This window comes from Pipistrellus hanaki, assembly GCF_964339955.1.
Source record: "Pipistrellus hanaki genome assembly, chromosome: 4".
Taxonomy (NCBI): domain Eukaryota; kingdom Metazoa; phylum Chordata; class Mammalia; order Chiroptera; family Vespertilionidae; genus Pipistrellus; species Pipistrellus hanaki.
Window position 1 is genome coordinate 96,810,292 of NC_140506.1, and position 24,176 is coordinate 96,834,467.

The 24,176-nt window shown below is 55.1% G+C and overlaps 2 protein-coding genes and 1 pseudogene across 5 annotated transcripts; 1 reads left to right on the top strand and 2 right to left on the bottom strand.

Annotated features, from left to right (window-relative positions):
* On the top strand, positions 1-6,154 carry SLC5A2 (solute carrier family 5 member 2). Of its 2 annotated transcripts, none has more exons than XR_014794863.1 (14): positions 1-231; positions 973-1,044; positions 1,116-1,220; positions 1,866-2,030; positions 2,260-2,365; positions 2,762-2,842; positions 2,977-3,206; positions 3,496-3,631; positions 3,835-3,942; positions 4,044-4,194; positions 4,298-4,466; positions 4,700-4,835; positions 5,518-5,647; positions 5,733-6,151. XR_014794863.1 is itself a non-coding variant. In XM_084882002.1 (14 exons), the coding sequence occupies exons 1-14, from the start codon at positions 106-108 to the stop codon at positions 5,957-5,959; spliced, it is 2,022 nt and encodes a 673-aa protein (XP_084738128.1). In that variant the 5' UTR covers positions 42-105; the 3' UTR covers positions 5,960-6,154. The 2 variants fall into 2 exon arrangements, 1 of the variants encoding a protein (XP_084738128.1); XM_084882002.1 differs by having other exon boundaries at positions 42-231; positions 4,620-4,835; positions 5,733-6,154.
* RUSF1 (RUS family member 1) lies at positions 4,987-23,549 on the bottom strand. 2 transcript variants are annotated; one of them, XM_084882004.1, is made up of 13 exons: positions 23,266-23,549; positions 23,031-23,145; positions 14,192-14,237; positions 12,640-12,672; positions 12,449-12,554; positions 10,327-10,428; positions 8,791-8,861; positions 8,528-8,712; positions 8,389-8,446; positions 7,645-7,715; positions 6,947-7,090; positions 6,770-6,847; positions 4,987-6,312 (listed from the first exon to the last, which is right to left on the bottom strand). In XM_084882004.1, the coding sequence occupies exons 1-13, from the start codon at positions 23,521-23,523 to the stop codon at positions 6,215-6,217; spliced, it is 1,365 nt and encodes a 454-aa protein (XP_084738130.1). In that variant the 5' UTR covers positions 23,524-23,549; the 3' UTR covers positions 4,987-6,214. The 2 variants fall into 2 exon arrangements, with proteins under 2 accessions (XP_084738130.1, XP_084738129.1); XM_084882003.1 differs by having other exon boundaries at positions 4,987-6,373.
* LOC311621606 (thioredoxin reductase-like selenoprotein T) lies at positions 15,288-18,942 on the bottom strand (annotated as a pseudogene). The gene has a single exon. The product of its transcript is annotated as a thioredoxin reductase-like selenoprotein T (transcript).
* Positions 23,550-24,176: the final 627 nt, after the last annotated feature.

The window sequence follows — 24,176 nt, forward strand, 5'->3', positions numbered from 1 at the left end:
GCCACGGCCTGGGTGATTTGTCAGCTCACTGCACCTGAGGTAACCATTAACCCCTCCCCCGGGGGAACCCAGGGCCTGGTCCCTGGAGGTGCAGATCCCGGCAGAATGGAGGAGCACACAGAGGCAAGCTTGGCGCCAGAGCTGGCGGAGCAGAGGGTCTTAATTGACAACCCTGCTGACATCCTGGTCATCGCTGCTTATTTCCTGCTGGTCATTGGTGTCGGCTTGTGGGTGAGAAGCTAGGGCCAGGTTTCGGGGTCTGGCGCAGGGAGACTGCAGGTGGCAGTAGGGACAGGATGCCTGGATCCTTGAGGGAGAAACCAGGTGTAGGGGGAGGAGCGGGAGACTTACCCCCCAAATAAGTCTGTTGGTAGCCATAGGGAGGCCTAATCCACACTCATTCTTTGTCTCCCGTCCTTGGGTTGGCTGTCCTCAGGGACAGCATTCTGAATGAGGCCTCTGTCCGCCATCTATGTTATGGCCGACAGAAGCCCCTGGCCCGAACCAGGGCCCAGGAAAGCCAGGCCATGGGCTTCTGTCAGCTACACTCAGGCTTGGGGAGTTGGACAACAGCTTAGGACCGTGGTCAGCAAACGGTGGCTCGAAAGCCACATGTGCTCTTTGGCCCCTTGAGTGTGGCTCTTCCACAAAATACCACAGCCTGGGCAAGTCTATTTTGAAGAAGTGGCGTTAGAGGATGTTTAAGTTTAAAAAATTTGGCTCTCAAAAGAAATTTCAATCGTTGTCCTGTTGATATTTGGCTCTGTGGACTGATGAGTTTGCTGACTGCTGGCTTAGGGCCTAGGTGGCTCTGGGGGCCTGGGAAGAGGTTGTGGGGGTGGGGTGTGAATCATCGGGGAGCAGAGCGGGTTAATCTTCAGCCTGAAACAAGGCTGAGGAATGTGTTGAGACGGCTAATGAGGTCCAAAGACGTGCCCTGAACCCAGGTCTCCCCCGACTCCTGTCCCCCAGTCCATGTGCAGGACCAACAGAGGCACCGTGGGCGGCTACTTCCTGGCGGGCCGGAGCATGGTGTGGTGGCCGGTGAGCGAGGCGGGCCGTGGCTGGGAGGGGGCTGGAGAAGCTTCCTGCTCACCCACATCCCCGGCCACCAGGTTGGGGCCTCTCTCTTCGCCAGCAACATCGGCAGCGGCCACTTTGTGGGCCTGGCGGGGACTGGTGCTGCCAGCGGCCTGGCTGTGGCTGGATTTGAGTGGAATGTAAGCCCCCTTTATAGCAATAACCCCCACCCCCATGGGAACCCTGGCAGAGGGGGTGTGAGACTGATTGTGGGGTGCAGTTGGCTTCAGGAGAGGGTCCCAGGTCCAGCCTGGAAGCAGAGGGATGTAGGAGATGACCACTCTCAGGGTAGGGGTCCTGCTGTGTGAGCTGGACCAGCCCCTTCCTTCTGTGGCCTTGATTCTCTCCTCTGGGAAGTGGGTGAACAGCCTCAGAGACAGTGACGTGCTTGTTCCGATGGATGGATGCTCTCTGAAGGTGTGGCTGAGGCTCCCCGGGTCACATTAAAGCCCCTGCAGAAGTGGGAGAGGGACAAGGCTCTGGGACTGAGGCTCAGGGCTTCCTGGAGAAGGAGGCCTCTGAGCTGAGCCTTGATGGTTCCCGGAGTTGGGAGAGAGGGGACGCAGCCCTTCCCGGCAGAGGCTGGGTCTGGCTGAGGGGGTCTGTGCTTGGACCCAGGTGCTTGGGGGTAGGGGCAGGGACCGCCTCGGGAAGGACTGGCCGGGGAGGCGGCCTGGGAGGCCAGGAGGGCTGTAGTTAAAAGCCCAAGGTGAGAGGTCTCATGCCCTTCGGGGGTCTGAGATGCTGCAGGCAGGTCTGGGACAGAGTCGCCTCCCCGTGCGCAGGCGCTGTTTGTGGTGCTGCTGCTGGGCTGGCTCTTCGTGCCGGTGTACCTGACGGCGGGGGTCATCACCATGCCGCAGTACCTGCGCAAGCGCTTTGGCGGCCACCGCATCCGCCTCTACCTGTCGGTGCTCTCGCTCTTCCTGTACATCTTCACCAAGATCTCGGTGCGCGCCAGGCGGCGGGCCCCGGGAGGGCGGGGCTCGGGCTGCAGGGCTTTGGGGAGTCTGGGAGGGGGCGGGACCCAGGAGACTGAGGTCCTGATGGAGGGGAGTCAGGGATTTCTGGGACCACGGCCACGGGGTGAGGCCTGGAAGGTCAGGGCGTGGGAAATGGGGAGCCTCTGAGGCGTGGCCACCGAGGCTGTGGCCCTGACCTCCCCGCGCTCCCCCCCAGGTGGACATGTTCTCCGGGGCGGTGTTCATCCAGCAGGCCCTGGGCTGGAACATCTACGCCTCCGTCATCGCGCTCCTGGGCATCACCATGGTCTACACGGTGACAGGTGGCCGTGGGGGGTCGGGGTGGGGGGTTCGGGGGTGTGGTGGGAGCCACATAGCCTGGCTGGCACAGTCCCACCTCCTGCCCTGAGGGCGTGAGCCAGGGAGCCGCCTTCGCTTTGAAATGTGTTCTCCAGCCCCCACCCATGTGGTTCAGTGGATAGAGCGTCGGCCTGCGGACTGAAGGGTCCCAGGTTCGATTCCAGTCAAGGGCACGTCCCCGGTGGGGGGTGTGCAGGAGGCAGCTGATCGATGTTTCTCTCTATCCCTCTCTCTTCCTCTCTGTAAAAAATCAATTTAAAAAAAAAGAAAAAAGAAATGTGTTCTCCGGGAGGGCACTCTCTCGGCCTGCAGCAGGAGCAGCTGGTCCAGGCTGTCCCGCTGACCCAGGCCCCTTGCAGGAGGGCTGGCGGCGCTGATGTACACGGACACCGTGCAGACCTTCGTCATCCTCGGGGGGGCCTTCATCCTCATGGGCTACGGTATGTCCGGGGGGAGGTGGGGCGCGGGGCTGAGGGCAGGGCTCCCTCCGGGAGCTGGGACATCAGAGTCCCAGCGCGGGTTCCAGGGAGGGCCCTAGCCGGGTGCCCGGCCCCTGACGGTTCTGCCCACACAGCCTTCCACGAGGTGGGCGGGTATTCTGGGCTTTTCGACAAATACCTGGGGGCAATGACGTCGCTGACGGTGTCGGAGGATCCGGCCGTGGGCAACATCTCCAGCGCCTGCTACCGACCGCGGCCCGACTCCTACCACCTGCTGCGGGACCCGGTCACCGGCGACCTGCCGTGGCCCGCGCTGCTCCTGGGGCTCACCATCGTCTCCGGCTGGTACTGGTGCAGCGACCAGGTGTGAGGCGGGGTGCTGCGCGGTCCGGGTGACGGGGGAGCAAGGCTGGGGCCGGACAGGAACTGAGGTGGGTGGGGCTGGGTTGAGGGCGTGGCCTGAGGGGTGGGAGCCCTGCCGGTGGGGCTGAACTCCAGGAAGCCGGTATCGCCCGCAGGAGCTGCAGGGAGCGGAATTGCTCAGCTGAGCCAGGCGGGGCCTGAGTCAGAGCCGCGTTGAGGCAGGAGGTGGGGGGAGAGGGGGCCGGAGGCGGGGGGCTGGGCTGGCACAGGTGGTGACGCCCCTGTCACAGGTCATCGTGCAGCGCTGCCTGGCGGGGAAGAACCTCACCCACATCAAGGCGGGCTGCATCCTGTGCGGCTACTTGAAGCTGATGCCCATGTTCCTCATGGTCATGCCGGGCATGATCAGCCGCATTCTTTATCCGGGTAATATGTGCCCCCTGCCCGGCCCCCCGCAGGAGGCCTGTGCCCACCCAGACCCTTTCCTGCAGAAGGACCGGGTGTCCGCCTCCTATAGGTTTGGGAGCCCGGCCATCCAGCCCACCTCCCAGCAGGCCTCCCACCTCAGCTCCATTAGAATCCCAGCCCCAGGCCAGGTCCTGTCCTAGGTGTGTCGTCCCTTTCCCCAGACGAAGTGGCGTGTGTGGTGCCGGAGGTGTGCAAGCGCGTGTGTGGCACCGAGGTGGGCTGCTCCAACATCGCCTACCCGCGCCTCGTCGTCAAGCTCATGCCCAACGGTGAGGCGCACAGGGGGCCCCGCCCAGGGTGCGGGCGCTCCGGAGACACCGGCTGCCCAGCCCACCCTCCGTGTCCCGGACTCACTGCCCCGTCCCCACAGGCCTGCGCGGGCTCATGCTGGCGGTCATGCTGGCCGCGCTGATGTCCTCGTTGGCCTCCATCTTCAACAGCAGCAGCACGCTCTTCACCATGGACATCTACACGCGCCTGCGGCCCCGCGCGGGCGACCGCGAGCTGCTGCTCGTAGGACGGTGCGGCTCCGGGTCCCCCCTCATCTCCCGTCTCCGAACCTGCCTGGGAAGGGGCCGGGCGCGGGGCTGGGGGAGGGTCCGGTGAAGTCTGACCACCCCGCAGGCTGTGGGTGGTGTTCATCGTGGCGGTGTCGGTGGCCTGGCTCCCGGTGGTGCAGGCGGCCCAGGGCGGGCAGCTCTTTGACTACATCCAGGCCGTGTCCAGCTACCTGGCGCCCCCGGTGTCCGCCGTCTTCGTGCTGGCGCTCTTCGTGCCCCGCGTCAACGAGAAGGTGAGCGCGTGCGCAGCTGGGCGCAGGCTGGCCCAGGAGCCATCTCCTCCGCAGGGAGCTTCTGGGGGCCGATTGGGGCGAAGCTGACCTGTCTCCTCCGCAGGGCGCCTCTGGGGGCTGATTGGGGCGAAGCTGATGCTGTCTCCTCCGCAGGGCGCCTTCTGGGGGCTGATTGGGGGCCTGCTGATGGGCCTGGCGCGCCTCATTCCCGAGTTTTCCTTTGGCTCCGGCAGCTGCGTGCGGCCCTCCGCCTGCCCCGCCCTCCTCTGCGGGGTGCACTACCTCTACTTCGCCATCGTGCTCTTTGTCTGCTCGGGCCTCCTCACCATCGTCATCTCACTGTGCACGGCACCCATCCCGCGCAAGCACGTAGGTGTCAGCCTCTGGACGGCCCCCAACATGTGCCACGGGGCAGTGTGACCCTCCCTGCTGCTTGCCAGCAGCTCCCAGTGGAGAGGACCGGATTCCTTATATTGAGGGCTGGCTGGGAGACCAGTTTGAACTCGAATTTGCAATCACGTTTTCATTTAATGACATTTATTTGAGGTGGTTTGGGGGAGATGTCTTGAAGATTGTGGGGGAAGTGATTCAAGTTCCCAAAGTCCTTGGCCTGGCCTTTGGGATAGAAAACAGGCCCATGGCTGAGGGACAGGACACTTCCCTCAAAGCCCACAGAAGGGTTTGGTCTTGTTCGGCTGCAGGGCAAGGGCCCCAGGACAGGGCTGATTTGGGGCCAGACAAAAAGGCAGAGTCAGAGGATGGATAGGATTCCACGGGTGGAGAAGGGGGAAGGCCACAGGAGGAAATCCAAGCAAATACCCACAGGAAGGGACGGTTAGCAGGACTAAGCCGGAGTCTAAGCACTACAACTTTGAGCAAAGAGTAGCCTCTGGGTGCTGAGGCAAGGCCAGGAGCTTTCAACACCCCGCTGAGGTGAGCTGAGCCTGGCCGTGTACACGCAGGACAAGGATAGGCCGTGCCAGTGTGGACAAGAGGCATCAGGCCCTAGTGGGAACCGAATCCCATTTGGTCCCTGCTCCCCTTTCCCCAGCTCCACCGCCTGGTTTTCAGTCTCCGGCACAGCAAGGAGGAGCGGGAGGACCTGGATGCTGAGGAGCTGGAAGGGCCGGCCGCAGCCCCTGAACAGAACGGGCGCCCGGAGCACGCAGTGGAGATGGAGGGTGAGGCACGGCCCAGGAGGAGGGCCGCGGAGCTGAGGGGGGGCCAAATCCCTCAAAGTAACCGTAAGGCTTCAATTTCTCCCAGAACCCCAATCCCCGGCCCCAGGCGCGCTCCGCAGGTGCCTGCTCTGGTTCTGTGGAATGAGCAGGGGCGGGGCGGGCAGTGCCCCACCCCCCACCCAGGAGGAGGCGGATGCAGCAGCCAGGCGGCTGGAGGACATCAGTGAGGACCCGCGCTGGGCGCGGGTGGTCAACATCAATGCCTTGGTCATGATGGCCGTGGCCACCTTCCTCTGGGGCTTTTATGCCTGAGGCAGACCCTGTTGGGCATCCCGAGCCACAGGCAGGGCACTGGAAGGCCGAGATCCCCCTTCCCTCTACCTTGTCTCTGCCTGGGGCTCAAGCCTCTGAGAGGCAGTTACCTCCTGAGGCCCAGGCCAACCCCGCCTCAGCAGTCTCTCCCCCCCTCCCCCCGCCCTGTACAAAATAAAGCTGTGTTCCCACATGCTGCTGTAGCCAGTGCTGTTCTTCAGGCTCCGAGCCTGGGCTGGCCTCCACCCGGGCTGCTCACAAGACCTTCTTTTCTGGAGACGGCAGCCATGTGGCCCTCCACTCGTCCACCTCCAGCTGGTGTTTCTCCGTGTCCCAGCCGGCATCCTGCAGCCCTGGGGAGAGGCCGTGGGGGATTGGTACTAGGGGCCCGCTGGGGCGGAGGCTGGGCTGACCCTGGAGAGAGCGGGAAGGAGTGGCCCAGGTGGGGAACAGGCCTTATGCCCTGGCTGGCTTCCCTGGCCTCTGCAGGGTGACTTCTGACAGAAAGTGGGCTAACACCTCATCTGGTGCAGCAGGAGCTCCCTGAGCTAGCATGGAGAAGCGGGGGACGGAATGGGGCTGAATGAAAGACCAGGGCCAGTCATTGGTGAGCCTCCCTTCCCTCCCGGTCCTTCAATGCCAGCTGGGGTTAGAGACAACAGGACACCTCAGGGACCATCCCAATCTCCATCCTCAGACACCGAGGCCCACACTCACACCCACAGAGAGACCACATCTACACGTCCCAGGTGGAGGGGGTGGGGGTGGGGGGGGCAGGCAGGGCCCTGGGGAGAGCCTGCAGGATGTTACCTTTCAGGAACTCTGGGAAAAGCTTGTCCAGCACCCGGTGTGTCTCCCTGACAAGGACCCAGCTCTCTTTGTTAGGGTCTGGGTGGGGGTACAGAAGAGGCATTCATGGGTCCCCAGGCTGAACAGCCTCTCTCCACCCAACCTGGAGTCACCACCAGCCGGGCTGTGAGCTCTTACCTGCCCGCACCCGGCTCCTCAGCTCGCCCAGCTCTCTTGGGAGGGGCCCGCCTTCCCGCAGGGCTCCGAGCACCAGCCCGTGTGTGGCGGCCCTCAGGACGGTCTCAGGGCCTGCCCCCTCGCTCAGGACCACCTGCACCTGACCTGGAGACCAGGGGCAGATGGTACCAGGGGAGGCCACCTCCCCGTCCCCTCCTGCTGCCCCCACTGCTCTGGCCAAACTGAAATCCCACTTTCCAACTCAACTTCTCTGCGGCTCACTGCGCTGGGCTTATTTTGCATGCTTTCAATGGCTCGTGAGAATAAGCACCTTTCAACATACGACCTAGCAGACCAGTAAACGCTACAACTTTTTCCTCAAGAGGTGACTCCAGATGAGAGAGAAGTGGTTCCCCTGAGGAACCCGAAGGGAACAACCTTATCTGAGTGAGTGTGCTGCAATGCACAACCTGCTTCTACATGTCACCCTGTCTGAGCCTCAGACACACTGCGGGACGTAAGGCAGACCGCTGGCTCCGCTTACAGAGCGGGAAGGGAGCGCCATGGGGCACGCAGCTGTCATTTGACCACACTGAGTCTTAGTCAAGAGCTCGCCGCGGGGCAGCAGGCGGACTCCAAACCGTGCAGGGCTTGCGGGGCTGGGGCTGGAGGAATGGCGGCCAACCCCAGGCGGGCAGTCTGAGGTGGAGAACACTTACCCTGAGACTGGTCCCAGCGAAGAAGGTAAGGTTCCTGGTGCCCCTCGGCCAGCTGCTGCAGCTCAGTGACACTGAGGAAGGAGTGCAGCGGGAGGAGAAAGCAGAGGCAGGGTAGCACCCAGTCAAAGGAACAGCCACCTGAGCCATCGCTGCCTCTACTTCATCTCCTTCACCACTTCCCACCCCCCCCAGCCATTCCTCCCGCCCCACAGCCACCTCCCTCTGCGTCTAGCCATCCATTTGCCCCACCCACCCACTATTCCTTTATCCAACAAATATAACCTTTTTTTTGTTGTTAATCCTTATTCCAGGGTATTTTTTTTTCATTGACTTTTTAGGGAGTGGAAGGGAGGGGGAGAGACAAAGAGAAAAAAATCGATGTGGTGTGTGAGATATATTGAATGGTTGCCTCCCACACATACCCAACTGGGGCCAGGGATCTAGCCTGCAACAGAGGTACTAGCCCTTGACTGGAATCGAACCAGTGACCCTCAGTCCAAGGGTCAATACTCTGACCACTCGAACCCTGAACAACCTGCTAGGGCACAAATATACCCTCTATATCTCCTCTCTGTACACACTCACTGCACTCAAGCACCCAGGCTGACCCCGTCTGTTCAGTGGAATTAAGGACCATAGAGCAGAGGTGGGTCTGGTCAAGGAAGGCCAGTGTGTAATTGGAATGAGGCGCATGTGTGGGGAGTGGGGGGCCAGCAGTGGTGAGTGGGACGCTGGGCTACTTACCTGGAAACCAAGTGGTGTAGGGGGACCCCCAAGGACAGAGACAGAGACGGCCAGAAACCTGTGGGAAGGTGGAGTCAGCAGTACCAGGCAGGAGGACAGACTGAGAGACATAAAACTTGAGACCAAGGGGTTGGGTCACCTGTCCACAGCGGCTCCATCTGATTGGCTGAGGTGGGGTCAAGCACCTCTCCTTTCTGAAGGAAGTGCTGCAGGACCAGCCGGAGCCGGACTTCATTCAAGGTCTCCATGACAAGGGCTCGGACGGCCCGGTAGTTGGCGTAGACATGGAGGGCAGTGAGGAGGAAGAAAAAACCGAGGCTGAAGCTGGAACGAGAGTGTGAGGCAGTCGGCAGGGACAGAGGCCCAGCCGGGCACCTCCGACCCTCGCTTGCCCTCGCTTACCTAGGGCAATCTGACACCAGGGGAAGCATCAAGAGGCTGGCCAGGAGCCCTGCCAGGTTTACCAGTGTCTCCTGGAAAATGGCAGATGGATTGGGAGTTGGTGGGCTCCCCTCCAGGCCAGACTGAGTAACCCTGAGTGCCTTTCACCACATCCCTCCCCGTCCCAGAACCACCCAGGGCTCCACACACAGAGGGTGCCTAATAAGTTTTTAACATCTTTAGTGAGTACACTGTCATTTAAAAGATACCACTGCATCCTGGCCGTGTTGCCTAGTGGTTAGACTGTTGGGTCACTGGTTCGATTCTTGGCCAATCACGTACCAGGGTTGCAGTACCTGGGTTCTAGGTTCAATCCCCAGCTCTGGTCAGTGTATGGGAGGCAATCCATGGATATGTCTTTCTCTCTTATCAATCCTCCTCCCCACTTCCACTCTCTCTAAAAATCTGTGAAAAAAATATCCTCAGGTGAGGATTAACAAACAATCAAAAAAATAAGCCTGCTGCTTCTCTGACAGATACAATGCCCTTGAAACATTTTCTTTGTTTTGCAGGAGTCAGCTGAGGAGTTCTATGCTTAGGCAAGAAAATGTTCACAGTGTGGGGAAGTGTTTTCTTGGTGGTTAAAAAGGGCACATTTTCCCAGCCAGCGGGGTTCAGTGGTTGAGTATGGACCTCATGGTCAGGGCAAGGGTGGGTTATGGGCTCGATCCCCAGTAGGGGGCGTGCAGGAGGCAGCTGATCAATGATGTTTCTCCCTCTCCTTTCCTCTCTGAAATCAATAAAAATGTATAAAAAAAATACAAAAAAGAAGTTCTCTTTAGAAACAGAACAAAACATCTAAGAGAAGGCCAGAAAGTAGAACTGGAGAGGAGAGGCTTCTAGATTGCTTCAGTGTTAAAGAAAACGTCACACTTCTGACCTCCCTGGACCTCACTTTTCTCTCTCATCTACTCAATTCCTAGCCGCTCAGCTTCCCCCTCCCCCAGCTCCCAGGCCTCCTCCACCCACAGAGGCAGGAACACAACAGAGTGCAACCTGGGACGCGTTCAGGGGGGAGAAACATCGACTCGGCGTCCGGGTGCCACACCCCACTCCCAAGGCTCCCTTGGTCAGGGGAGGGCTGGGCCAGGCCTGCTAAACTGCTGAGTGGCTGCCCCGGCCAGTCAGTGACCCCAGCCACCTTGCATGCTGAGGAGCACTTTTTGACTTGCCATGAGCTTTAACCTGTGGGCCTCACATGATCAGAAGGTCCTCCCTCCCAGAGTGGGGGCCACAGCCTAAAGAGGGCCAGGCCCGGGGCTCATTCTTGCCACATGGGTGATGGGCAGAGGCTGGGGGGATCAGCTTGGACTTACTGCCCCCAGAGCCTGTGCCCTCACACCGGACCACCTGCCCTGAGAGTCAGAGCACGGAGCACCCACATTTCTTCCTGCCAGGAGCACTCAGATGCTTCTCTCCACACTCCGAACTGTGACCTGGCCTGCCCCCACCCCGACACCCCCTCCCTCACGCCGTCCCTCCAGCCCAGCCGCTCACCTGGCTGCCGTCCTTGGCTGACACGTCGGCCATGTTGTTCCTCCGGGCCTGGTGCATGGTCAGTGCGGCCCGAGTGGCCCCGCCAGCCACGCTCACGATGCACTGGGGACGGGAGGAGGAAGTGAGAGTGGCCTGAGCTGTGAGAACAGACCTTCTGGGGTGAGCCACGTAAATGGCTCCAACCGGCCTGAGAAAGCAGGCTCAGACCCTAGAGCAAACCCCCAAATGCCGCCGGTGTACTGGTTCTCGCTCCGCACTTCCACCAGGCCCACCTCCCGTCTCGTTCCAGGAGAACTCTCCCGCTCTCCTGCCACACCACCCTGTGGACCTCAGGGAAACCCAATTTCTCTCCAAGGTAGAGCCCCCAAACCAGCCTCAGCCCAGAGCTTCTGCCCTCCGGCTTCTGCCCTGGCTGCACCCTGCCCTGGCCAAGCACCCAGGCCATCTGCCGCCCACCTGCATGCCTGCATCCTGCCTGCCAGGACCGACTCCTCTCCCAGGGAAGGCCTAGCCAGCTTCCAGGCCAGCTCAGAACCCACACAGGCGGTCCTGACCTCCAAAGGGGACCTGGAGCTCCCCTCTGAGATCTAGAGCCAATTCATTGATGAGGGTCAGTGATCACCTTCATTCCTCTACTATGCTTAGCTGTCAGGCAAGACTGAATGGCATGGTATGATTCAGGCTCAACCCCGCCCTCAGGAAGCTTATGCATCAGCGGATGGCAAACGAACACGCTGGTAGTGGGCAGAGGAAATCACTTGCTCGAAGGTAAGAGGATTGTGGAGCAAAACGAGCTGGAGTGACTGGCGGGGCCCCAATCACACGGAACCTCGCAACCTCGTACAAGTCTTTATCCTGAGAGCAAAGGGCGGGAAGTGAGCTGATTTGATTTCCACTCTTAGAGGATGACTGGGCTGCTCTGAGGATGAAGAGGGTGAGAACGGAAACAGGAGACCTAGGAAGCAGCTGTGCTTTTCCAGCAGTGAGGAGCACCGGGCGGCATGCAGGTGGAGGGAATGGATGGGGAGGTTCAGGAGGGAAAAGAACAGAACTGAATGGAGACTGAGCTGAGGGTGGCCGGGGAGGGGGGAGAGGGCATGGATGACAGCCAGGCTTCTACTTAGTGTCCCCGGGGGACAGAGGTGCTGGTCACTGAGAGGAGTGGAGGGAGGGAGTGGAAGAGGGGGAGTAAGGGAGGAATCTGAAGCATGGTCCACAGCCTCCACAGAGATGGCTCTGGGGTCTCCCTGGGGCTGAGGGGTGCTCGAGGCAGTTAGTGCACGGCCAGGGAGGCGGAGGCCCCACCATGAAGTGCGTGCCTGAACCTGGCAGCGTGCGGCAGCGGCAGGCTCCGGAGTGCCTGAATGAGGGAGGGGCTCTGAGACGGGTCTTGGTCTTCTTAGGAATCTGGTCTGGGCCTGGAGCTTCATCCTGAGCGAAGACTGGGAACCTGGCTGGGCTTCCGCTTCCTCATCTGGATGAGGCGGCCTGAAGGAGCTGTGAGCGGAGCGGCCAGGCGGGACCAAGAGCTCCATTCACCCCACAGCCCTCGCCGCCCCACCAGTCTGTGCTGTCTGACCTACAGCTGGACCTTGACCCCACTTCCTTCTGCTCAGAATGGCCACCCTGCACCATCAATTCATTCTTCAGGCCCCCGCCCTGGGGACCCCTCCATCCCTCACTGGGCCCCATTCACGGCTGAGCCCTCTTGCCCCCCACTTCTCATCTGGACTATCGGGAGCTATAATTCTATACATTTGTTTAATTTCGTGGCTTTCTTCCAAAGACAGGAGGGCCCTCACTCTGTGCCAAACGTGCAGCAGGCAGTCAGTGAACATGCTCCTGAGAGGGGAAGGGAGCCAGGGAGCTGGGCCCATGCTGCTGCACAGGAGCGCCTTCCTCTCTCAGCTCAGAGCTCCCTCCCCGGCCTGCGGCTCCAGGCCCACTGCAGACTGGGAGCACCAGAGGCTGTGGCTGAAGAAGGATCGGAGTACGGCTGGGTCTGGGGAGGAGCATCTGAACCTTTTCACTTTTCTAGAAGTGCCCAGAACAGAGGGTCCAGGCAGGGCTCACCTGTGGGCCCCAAATGAGCCCACCGGCAGCAGGATGCCCAGGTGAGTACCTTGGCCAGATTGCTGACGCAGATGGTTATGGTGAAACAGATCGGCAATACGGGAGCCATAATCTCGAGGAACATGGCGATATCGTTGAGGATGTCAGCAAAAAGCCTGGGGAAAAGATCAGAGGTCAGAGGTCAGAGGTGAGCGACCTTCACAATAGAAGACTCCCCTTCCCTTAGTCCCAGCTCCTCACCTCCACTGCTTGGCATTGCAGTCCAGTTTGCTCCTGTTGGGGGGAGAGGTTGGTTTGCGATTTGGATTCAAGAAGAAAACACGTCCTGTGAGCAGTGCAGGCCCTCCGCAGGCCATGGTAAGGTCTGACGGGCTCAGGAAAACCCACACTCCAGCAGACACCTGTCCCAACCCCATCATTGCTGCTGAAATGCCACCATTAGCTGGGAGGATCTCCGGTGGTCACTAAGTGCTCCCCCTTACTAACCCAGGGCAGGCGAAGGTGTAAAACTGTCTTACGGCTGCGCCCCACTCTCTGGGCCTCCGCTGAGAGACGCTACCCCTGAGTCCCTTGCTGGCTCCCCGTTCCTCCTGCTTTGAGGGTGCCCAGCCTGTCGACCCAGAGGAGGGCGATGACTGCCCTGGGACCACATGGACAGTGGGGGACAGGCCAAGGGAGAGCAGGTCTGACATCCAGGCCAGGGGGTCTGTCACCCAGCACCACAATGCCCGCCTCTTCCGCCAGGCAGTGAGCGGCCCATGCACACACCCGGGACCACTCCCCAGTGCAGATTGTGCAACCCCAGCTCCTCAGAACCTGCAGCATTAGCCCTGACCCTGAACTTCAATCTCCCCGAGAGAACGGGAGCATCCCGGCGGGGAATGGCACTCAGGGGAACTCCTGAAGGAACACACGGCGAAGGCAGGACTGCAGCACACGGGCCTGGACCAGGGCTCTGCCCAGTGAAGCAGCCTGCTGCTGCCACAGGCTTTAGGTTCACGTCCCGCCTCACTGTTACACGCTGTGTGACATGGTAACTTCCCTCTCTAGGTTTGCTTCACATCTGTGAGAGGTATACACTCAACCTTACTCTGAAGAGTTGTGAGGGTTAGCGATGACATACAGGAGCTTGTGAGGCACAGTTAGTTAACAGCAGCCAGTGCTCACTGACACATATTATGTGCCACGCAATGTGCTAAGCACTTAGCATAAACTACCTCACTGTACCCCGTAACCACAATGAACAGAAGACACTCACTCCTGAGGTTGCCCAGTACCGACCTGAGGAGGAAGCAGGCAGCACAAGACCTTTAATCCGTTCTAGACAAATGGGGCATGGACCCCACGTCAGACAGGGATCCTGAGGACCTGCTCACTCAGCTCACAAGGCCCAGCTAAGCGTGCGAACCTCATGGTGGCGTCTGGAGTAGAGTCACTCCTTTTGGGCTAAGCACTGCCCGTTCAGGCTCCTCTTCCAGCAAGCAGACAAAGGACTCTCAGAGCCCGCGACTCTGTGCTGTTCCGTGAGGGGCAGCAAGTGGCAGATCAGTTCTCTTGAAGGTAGATCTGATCACGGCAGTGGCTTTGTGCCTTCATTGCTAGGGGACCCGGGCAAGCCACCTGCTCTGGGCACTTTATAAAGACTCCTTAGCTCTGATGAAATAATTGCTAACCCTCCTCTACCCTGGAATCTGGTAGGAGAGGAGGAGCTGAAAATACAGCCAGGGCTGGGACAGGTAAGACCACTGCGGGGAGAGTGGCCAGGAGTCTCGGACCCGGAAGACAAACTCACCCCTTCCACCAGGCAAAGATGATGCGACCCAGCATGCCGGTCGAATCTGGGGGAGAGAGGCATTGGTGAGGAATGAGAAACAGCCTCGGGCCCGTGGGGCCTGGCAGACCCCGGCGCCTTGCGTCACTGTCCTTGGAAGTGTAGCCTGGCACGGAAAGTTCTGGACAGACATAGCTGTAGGACGGGCCAGAAGCGCCTACACTTGGCAGTTCCTCAGTCACACCCAGAGAAGTCTGTACCATGTACATCAGGATCAGAAAGTCTTTGCGGCATTATTCACAACAACCAAAGCTGAGAAACACAAATGCTCGTCGATGGAATGCACAGTGAATTCTGCACAGTCACTCAGAGGCACATTAGACGGCTTTTTGTGAAGAGCCAATGGATTGCAGCTACTCACATCAACATGGCTGACTCCTGGCAAAACCTGACATGAAAGTCGGCCATGAAGACTGTATACAGCACAGTGTTCTTTTCATAAAGCTCTAAAACAAAGAGTTTGGGTTTCTATCCAGATGGTACAACCACCACAAAGAGCAGGAAACGCTGAGTGGGAAGGTCAGCAGTGATGTGATGCTCTGGCTCTCAGGCTGGGCCGCAGGCTCACAGGTGCTCATCAGGATGCAAAGACATAAAAAGGATTTGAGCTGCAGGTTGGTGACAGGGAACTGGGGGTGAGGGCAGAGGGAGAGGCCTCCTCAGGCTAGAAAGTCAGAGAAGTCTCTGGAATCAGCCAGACCTTCATTTGCACAACAGATGCTTACTGGCTACCTACTCTGTGCCAGGCACCTACACCTGGGGATACCACAGTGACCGAGAAAATGATGGCTCCAAACCCAGTGTAAAAGCAAAAATCAGTAGTCAGTATGAAAAACACAGATTTAGCCCAAGGATCATTAACTGTGGTGCTTGGGCTTCCAATCTTTGTCTGTGTAAATAAAATCTTACTGGAACACAGCTGTGCCCATTCATTTATAGCATAAAAAACACCCCCCCCCTCAAAAAAAAAAAAAAAAAAAAAAAAACACCAAAAAACCCACAAACAAACAAACGAACAAAAAAAAAAAATCCAACAAAACAAAACAAAAATGGACCTGGAGCTGCCATCCCGGAGGAACTGCCTTGCATGTCTTAAGCATTAAAAAGTCAAAACAAAGGAAAATAATCTTTAGACTGGAACTAAAGCAGCCTGTGCCCAGGGAACTGTTTGCAAAGAAAACAGAAAGCAGATATGATGACTGTTGCCGAGGATCAGCACCACACTGCTGTCTGCACTCACAGAAACGCCTTCCTGCCGTGGATGCAATTGTTCCCTCCCCTTCTCAAACCCGTTGCGTTCGCCTCCTGACTGGATTTGGGCTTCTGCCTGCATTAATGACTTTGCTTTCCACAAAGTTGTTCTGTTTGTTTGTTTTTTAACATTTAAAAAAATTAATCTGATAATTTCTTCCACAACACCAACTATGGTAAAAACCTCATTCTATGTTCTTCTAATTAATATAATACAAAGTTCTGCCAGCATGGCTCAATTGTTGAGTGCTGACCAATGAACCAGGAGGTCACGGCTAGATTCCTGGTCAGGGCACATGTCTGGGTTATGGGCTTGATCCCTCGTGTCGTGCGTGCAGGAGGCAGCCGATCAACGATTCTCTCTCATCATTGATGCTTCTATTTCTCTCTCTCCCTTCCTCTCTGAAATCAATAAAAATATATTTAGAAATGTATACATATAGTACAAAGACATTTATAAATTACAGAGCCACACAAATTTATAAATAATAAATTCTGAAATGTTAAGAATAAAGCTATCTTCTAAATAGCTTCATTTAAACTTTCCCCTTTCCTTTAATATTTTTCATATTCATGCTTCCCATTAATTTTTCACTAAACTCATTAAATCCTAGATTTAAATATGGCTAAAGATAAAACAACAATATAGAGGTGAGTATCAACAAAATAGCTGAGTTTTATCATAGTCCAAGCTACTGAAAGCTATTCTTTAAAAGACAATTTATTCACCTAAGCCAGTGGTTGGCAACTCATTAGTCAACAGAGCCAAATATCAACAGTGCAACGATTGAAATTTCTTTTGAGAGCCGAAAACCAACTTCTGCGCATGGGCCACGAAGCTTCAATAGCACTGTATGTGCGCCCACATGTGGTATTGTGTGGAAGAGCTACACTCAAGGCGCCAGAGCCACATGTGACTCGGGAGCCGCAGTTTGTCAGCCACTGACCTAAGGCAAACATGGGAGAGTTAGAATCAAATCTTAGGTTCTGCGTGGTTGACCTGTGAGATACACGGGAACATTCAAGATCTAAATGCCAAAAGGTTAACTGCCACCAGAGGAGGAAAGACCCTGGGCACACTCGGCAGGGTGCAGCTTGCAGAAGACAGGAAGTCTGAGCTGGTACAAAGCAATGACAAGGTTTTGGCCCTAGTCCGAGAGCGCAAAATGTTATTACATCTGAATACTAATAACCTGGAAGTAAGTTCCCAGCTTAAACTGCACTGACTGCTGCACTAAATGAACGAAGGTTAACAGCTCTGCAGACTTAATAAGAAGGATAAGGCATTTAATCCATTTTCTGCCAACTAACTTCCTATCTGCCAGATATTACAGCATGTTCCACCTCGAGGCTGTCACAATGGTGATCACTCCCAGACACATTCAACACCAAGTACGTATACGGCTGTGCTCAGTGCGTGGTGGACCGATGTTGAATGACCTCCTAACTTTTCCATAAATCTCATTACTTCCATTAGCAAATCTGGATCTACTCCTATGTGGGGACCAAAGTATGTTATGACTGTTGCTAGGTGACTATTTTTATACATTATGGTCATATTTCTGCTAAATTATTCTTAGTCTTTTTAGAATGCTGAAAAGATATTAAATTCACTGAATAAAAGTTTCAATTTTGTTCCTCAAATATAATAAAATTCTTATATATGTTAGGCAAGTTATTAGACAAGTGATCTTTGATCATCTAATATTGAAGTTGTAAAGAAATTCATCTAAATTTTCTGGTGAGGTCAGTTTCAATTATCCTAAAAATGGTAAATGACCTATTATTTGTGTGTGAATCTAAAGTATATGCCTTATGAAATCTGTAAGTCAAAAACAAAAATGTAAGCAGATGACTGTTAAATATATTGTTAACAGGTATTCTGGACAATAAATTCTAAGTTTATTTAACTTATATCTGCTTTGTTTTTTATTGAGTTAAGTATAAAGGCCCAGTTAATCAACTCAACAGATTGATCAAGGCAACACACTCGAACTACAACAGTACTCAAAAGGCAGCTGGGCCCTGGCCAGTGTGGCTCAGTTGGCTGAGCATCATGTGCACCAGGCCGTCATCAGTTTGATTCCCAGTCAGGGCACCTGCCCAAGTTGTAGGTTCAATCCTATTGGGGTGCATGCCAGAGGCAGCTGATTGATTTTTCTCTCCCCTCCAAAATCAATTAAAAGGATCTCTCCCCATAAACTTGTATAATGTTCTGCAGTATTTTGAAAGCTATGTAAATTGGACATGACCAAATTAGAGATGCCTGATAAACTCATAAAGTATTGAGAACTTCAGCTGTATTCCCAAAAGATAAATTCTAAGCTATAAAAAAGGAAAATTCATATAAAAATCACAACAGATACCTTTGGGAAAAAAATCAAATTCTAACTGATTTGCTATTTCAAATATGACTAAGGAAAAAAGGTACAAGTAGTAATGCTTCCATTAAAAAACAACAACATTAACTGAGTGGACGGAGATGGGGGGGAGGGAGAGAATAACTATACAGTATTATTGCACTCCACAAATGTACAGAATTCCAAAGTGTGCCAGCACCGAAAACCTGTCTTGCATTGAGGTTTCCCAAGAGGTACTCTGAGCCTACCATCTGGTCTGCCCGGGTGTGGCTCAGTTGATTGGGCACCATTCTGTGCACTGAAAGGCTGCTAGTTTGAGTCCCCATCAGGGCATATGCCCAGGTTGTGGGCTCGATCCCTGATAGTGCAGGAGGCAGCCAATTGACATTTCTCTATGAAAGCTTCTGGTCTGTGTAACAGCTTACTGTCTTCAGGACAGGTCTTCATAATGTCAGTCACACTGCTCTTCAAAAATCCCTTAACATAAGAGTTTTCAGTGCTGATGGGTGGGCTATGATTGATGATGTGGGGCTGAATCCATAAGCACACTGGGCTTCATTTCATTGTCAAGAATTTGAACACGCTGTTGCATGGATGGAAGGTGACCAGATTCCAGCTTGGACCTCACAGGCACATCTTTCAAAGTTATCTCAAATGCACAGTTGACATGCACTCTTTCTCAATCATGTTGCTCAAGAAGAAAACCATCATACATGCATAAACCTTATTTTCTTAGTCTCACTGCCAGATACTAGGAGCTTGCATGGCAAAGAAAGCAAAGGATCCTTGCCAACAACTATTCAGCCTATTGATACTAGTTTGAAGATGACAGGAAAGATGCTATGTGTGTATATATATATTGGTCGAGGGAGATAATTCTTGACTTCAGTGTGGATGTGTGGGGGTACCGCTGGCTAATAACCAGCAGATACTCCTCAAACACCTGCCTATGGCCTCAGGGAATACAAATCTGGAACTTGAGCAGCGGCCCCATGGCCCACTGCACCTTTAATCTCTTGCTAGGCATGCAGCCCAGGTTGGCTGGGGCATCGCTCTGGACCAACGCCAAGCCACCACCTGGAGCAGTAGCAAAAGTCTCATCTTAATGGAGCCAGCACTTCAACCACACTCAGACTGACTGCAGCCAGCTCAAGGCTCGATCCGCTAAGGTCAGGGAGGGAGGCAGGAATCCCAAATAGCTATTCTTATTGATCTCAATAAATGCTGGTTGCCTCTATCTTTGAAAGGCCCTTTACTTTTGGGTTAGCAAGAGATTGATTATGGATGTTTTTGTGACACAATGGCAGAATCAGGTTGCTGTGACTGAAACTACACAGCGTACAAAGTGTACAGAGTCTGCCATCTGGCCCTACACAGACAGTGTGCCTACCATTTACACAACACCTTACTCTGACATTAGCACTCATCACGTTCAAAGGACCACCTGAGAATCCACAACGGGAAAGGCCTCATACAGGGCCCCGGAAGGGACAGACACAGCAGGCAGGGCTCCCCGCTTGTCTGAGCTGAAGGACGTGGATCCGTGTGGAGAGGCAAGGAGGAAGCTGGTTGTGGAGGGTGGTGATGTATATCAGCCTTCCCATTCTCCACAGAAACAGATGTCCTCCTCCTCCCACAGCCTCGCTCTTTAGACACCGAGGCCTTCTCACTAGACATCTTTTATTTTATTTTATATTTTGTTGATTTTTTACAGAGAGGAAGAGAGGGGGACAGAGAGTTAGAAACATCGATGAGAGAGAATCATCAATCAGCTGCCTCTTGCACACCCCCTACTGGGGATGTGCCCGCAACCAAGGTACATGCCCTTGACCGGAATCGAACCCGGGACCTTTCAGTCCGCAGGCAGACGCTCTATCCACTGAGCCAAACCGGTTTCGGCCTCACTAGACATCTTTTACCCAGTTGAGCACCCTGGCAGACTCCTGAAATATACATGCCTTTCATTCTTCACAGCAGGCCTGAGTTTGAGAAGAATCATTTCCTTTCACAGATGAAGCAACTGAAGCTTGAAGAATATAGGTGAACAAAAAGGGGGCAGTTTACAGAAGATCTGAATTCCCAGTTTTTCTGAAGGCACCTAAATTCATGGCTGCCCTGGACCTGCCTTCCCTTACCGCCACCACTAGCTGGGCTGAGCAGCGGCTCTCAGGCACGTGTCCGACCCAGTTCCCATCCAGCCTGCTTTGCTTCCCCTTTTCCGTCTCCTGTGTCCCTGCGAGTGGTGCCCAGCAGGCTGGCTATGGCGGCACCCTCCCTTTGTCACTACCTTACCCTCCTCCCTTCAAGCACACTTGATTTAACACAAAATTTTCACCATTCCATTTAAGATTTGGTACTGGATCAACTCAGTGGCTCTGAGATAGCAAGTTTACTTCCACTGGCTGAGAGGGAGCTCGCTGGGCCAGACTCTTGTTTTCTTCCCTTGACTGCAGACTCATAACCACTCAGGTGTGTGTCCTGCATGCAAGGCCTACGCTGTCTTCTGTCAGCGGCAGTCTGCAAGGCCCCTATCAGATCTGGAGGTTGGCACTAGGATGCAATAATGACCCATATCCTCCCTATTATCCAAAAGTCAGCACTGTCTATGAGACTAGGAAGCAATTTCTATTTGCCCAGCTCTGCCCCATTTACAATTAGTTGAACTATAAGATCTAGAAACATTTGAGGCCCAGTAAGGGATCAGCTGTGCACAAATTGCACTTAGCTCCACTCTAAATTCCTAGCAAAGGAGTGTGGTGCTAAGAGTGGGACACAGGAGTCAGTCCATCTGGGTCCAAATCCTGGCCCTGCCTTATCTCAGGCAGGTCACTAAACCTTGCTGTGTCTCAGCTTTCCCCTCCGGAAAACTTATTAACAGCAGCATCCACCTACGGTAACACGGCTGCTGCAGAGAGTAAGTGACGTACCTTGGAAGTGTGCACATGCCTGGCATAGAGTAGGCTGTTAAAATATTATAATAACAGTACCTTTGTTAGGTTTGACAATTAATAGCGTGTTCCATTAAGAGATTTGTAACTGAAAATGACATCAAAACATTCCAAAAGACTTTCTTATATATATCTCTACATAACATTTTCTCATGTTTGATGGAGACGAGTCTGTAAAATCCTTTCTAGTTAAGAGGGCTTTTAAAAATACCAACAGACTCTAAAGAAAATAGTTATTTCACACCTTAAAGTGGTCTTATTTTTAAGATTAATCTAAAGACATATGTAGGCAGCACGCTGGCGATAATTCTAGGGAGTTCAGAAATGACTTGAAAACATCAACTGCTGACACAGGCGCCTACTGTGCGCCAGAGAGTTAGCCAACAGGAGAGTAAAGGAAAAGATCAAAGTTAGCAGCTATGGAATGGACTCTGAACTACACTCCCTGGGTTCAAATCCATGCCCTCGTACTTACTGGCTATGACCATGGGCAAGTTACTTTCCTGTGCCTCAGATTCCTCATCTATAACATGAAGGTAAGGACAATACCTATCTCAGAGCCACCGTGGAAGGTGAGTCAGTTTGTTTGTTTGTTTGTTTGTTTACTAGAGGCCTGGTGCATGAAAATTCATGCACTTGAGGGAGGGGGTCACTCAGCCTGGCCTGTCCCCTCTCATCTCAGGGGCAGAAGATGACCCAGTGATCAGGGGAAGGCAATGCACCCATCACACCTCTGCTGCTGCCACTGCCGGCAGTGCAAGCTCGGCTGGCCCTGGTTACCTGAGCCTCAGGCAACCCTAGATGGCTGGGCAGCCGACATCCAAGGCTTGCCTGAGCCTTGGGCCAGCCCTGGGTGGCTGGGGCGCTGAAGGGACTGGGGGACTCTGGAGGTAGGCACCTCGATGAGGCTGAGCACTGCCATATGTGGTTGTAGATGCCGCCATCTTTGAGGGCGTGGCAATTAATTAGCATATCCCCTCTTTATTGGCTGTGAGTGCCGCCATCTTTGGGACGATGTGAGGGTCAATTAGCATATTCCTATTTATTAGATAGGATTTATTTATTTTAAAAATTTTATTGATTTTTTAGAGAGAGGAAGGGAGATGGATAGAGAGCTAGAAACATCGATGAGAAACATTGACCAGCTGCCTCTTGCACACTCCCCACTGGGGATGTGCCTAAACCAATGTACATGCCCTTGACCGGAATAGAACCTGGGATCTTTCAGTCTGCAGACCGACACTCTATCCACTGAGCCAAATTGGTTTCGGCAGGATTTATTTTTTTAAATTAAGGCCAACTTTTTTTTTTTTTAATATATATTTATTGATTTCAGAGAGGAAGGGAGAGGGAGAGAGATAGAAACATCAATGAGAGGAATCATTGACTGGCTGCCTCCTGCACACCCCCTATTGGGGATCGAGCCCGAAACATGGGCACGCATCCTTGGCTGGAATCAAACCTGGGACCCCTCTATCCACTGAGCCAAACCGGCTAGGGCTGAGTCAGTATATTTAAAGACTGGCATATAATAAGCACTGTTTGTGTGACAAGCCACAGGTCAGCACCGCTCCACTGACACACACTATCAGAGGGCTTCTTTCTGAGAAAACTCCATCCGGCCAGTTGGCTGGGTCTTAAAGGTAAGGATGTGAGCAGGAGCCTCCTGACTTTCCCAAAGGCCCAGGGAGGCTCCTCAGATGCGGCCAGGCTGATGCTGGAGCAGAGTGAGCCTCACTTCGGCTCTAATTTAAATCCTGGCCAACGTGGCTCCGTGGCTGAGCATCGATCTATGAACCAGGATGGTTTGATCCCTGGTCAGGGCACATGCCCAGGGTTGCAGGCTCCATCCCCAGCGTGGGGTGTGCAGAGGCAGCAGATCAATGATTCTCTCTCCCCCTTTCCCTTCCTCTCTGAAATCAATAAGAACATTAAAAAATAAATCCTCCCGGGGAACGGTAGTGCAGAGGACGGTGCAGAGGCCAGGGGTCCTGATGTGGATGGAACACGGGCAGTGTCTCCTTCTTCTCTCCTCCTCTCTCTGGGCGGCAGGGTACCAAACTGTATCTTTCATTTCTTAGTGGTTTTCCAAAAGGCTGTGCACACTTAGCAGATGATTACTGCATTTACTATGTATAGCACCAACTAGTACCCCAGAATATCTAAATGCCTTTCCTTCTTCCCAGAATCTCCTGCCTCCTCCTGCTGAGGCAGCGGCGGGCAGGCTCCGGGCCGGCTTACCTTTCAGCAGCCAGGTGGCAGTGGCGGCTGACACGGAGGCGCTTGCATTCCCCACCCCTATGCCCAGCAGGACGGCGTGGGTCGCCAGGGAGCCCGAGAGGCTGGAAGCAAAGGCCTGGAGGAGAGAGGGAGCGGGGAGTGGGTTCGGGGCAGGGGGGTCTGGCGCTCTCCGCGGAGTGCGACCTGGGGCTCAGCCCGCAGCCCACGGAGGGGAGGGGGAGCGCCGCCCGCCGACCTGCACGGAGTCCCACAGCTGGTAGGGCAGGTAGTCGGGGCTGACGCTGTCGGGGAAGCCCTGCGGCAGGAACACGGTCAGCAGGCGCGGAAGAGGGGGCGCGGCAGCCCCGGACGCTCCCCCGTCGCCCCCCCACCAGCGCCGCCCCCAGGCCTCCCACCGCAGGCTCCCGTCAGCAGCGGCGCTGCAGCCCCGGGCCGCCTGGGACCCGAACCGCTCGGAGCACAGAGCGGCCCCAGCGCCTGCCTGGCCCGCCATCCCGGTCACGCCCCCGCCACGCGGGACGGACACGTGGGCGGAGCCTGCGCCCGGCTCGGCTACGGCGGCGGCGGAGGGACAATCTTTCTTCGCGCGGGGCCGTAGGCCTCCACGGGATCCCGGATGGAGCCGGCCACGTGAAAATTCCTGCGGGACCTGCGGCCCCGCCTCCCACCGGCCCTCGGGTGCGGCGCCCGCCCTGTAGCTGGGCCGCGGGGGCGACTGGGACCCTCCAGCCCGAGGAGCCGAGGACGGACCCGCATCCCTGTGACCCGCTACTTCCAGTCACCAGGAGGAGAGAAAGCGCCCGGGACCGTTGCATTCCAGACCTGCTGTGGCCACAGAATATTTTTAAAAGTAAATATGTCTTTATTGCTTTTCAGAGAGATGAAGGGAGAGGGAGAAAGAGAGAGAAACATATCGAGCCCGCAACCCGGGCATGTGCCCCGACCTGAACCACCCGTGACCTCCTGGTTCATGGGTCCATGCTCAACCCCTGAGTCACACCTGCCAGGCAGAATTTTTAGGGTTTTTTTTTTTTAATATATCTTATTGATTTTTTACAGAGAGGAAGGGAGAGAGATAGAGAACTAAAAATGTCGATGAGAGAGAAATATCGACCAGCTGCCTCTTGCACACTCCCCACTGGGGAT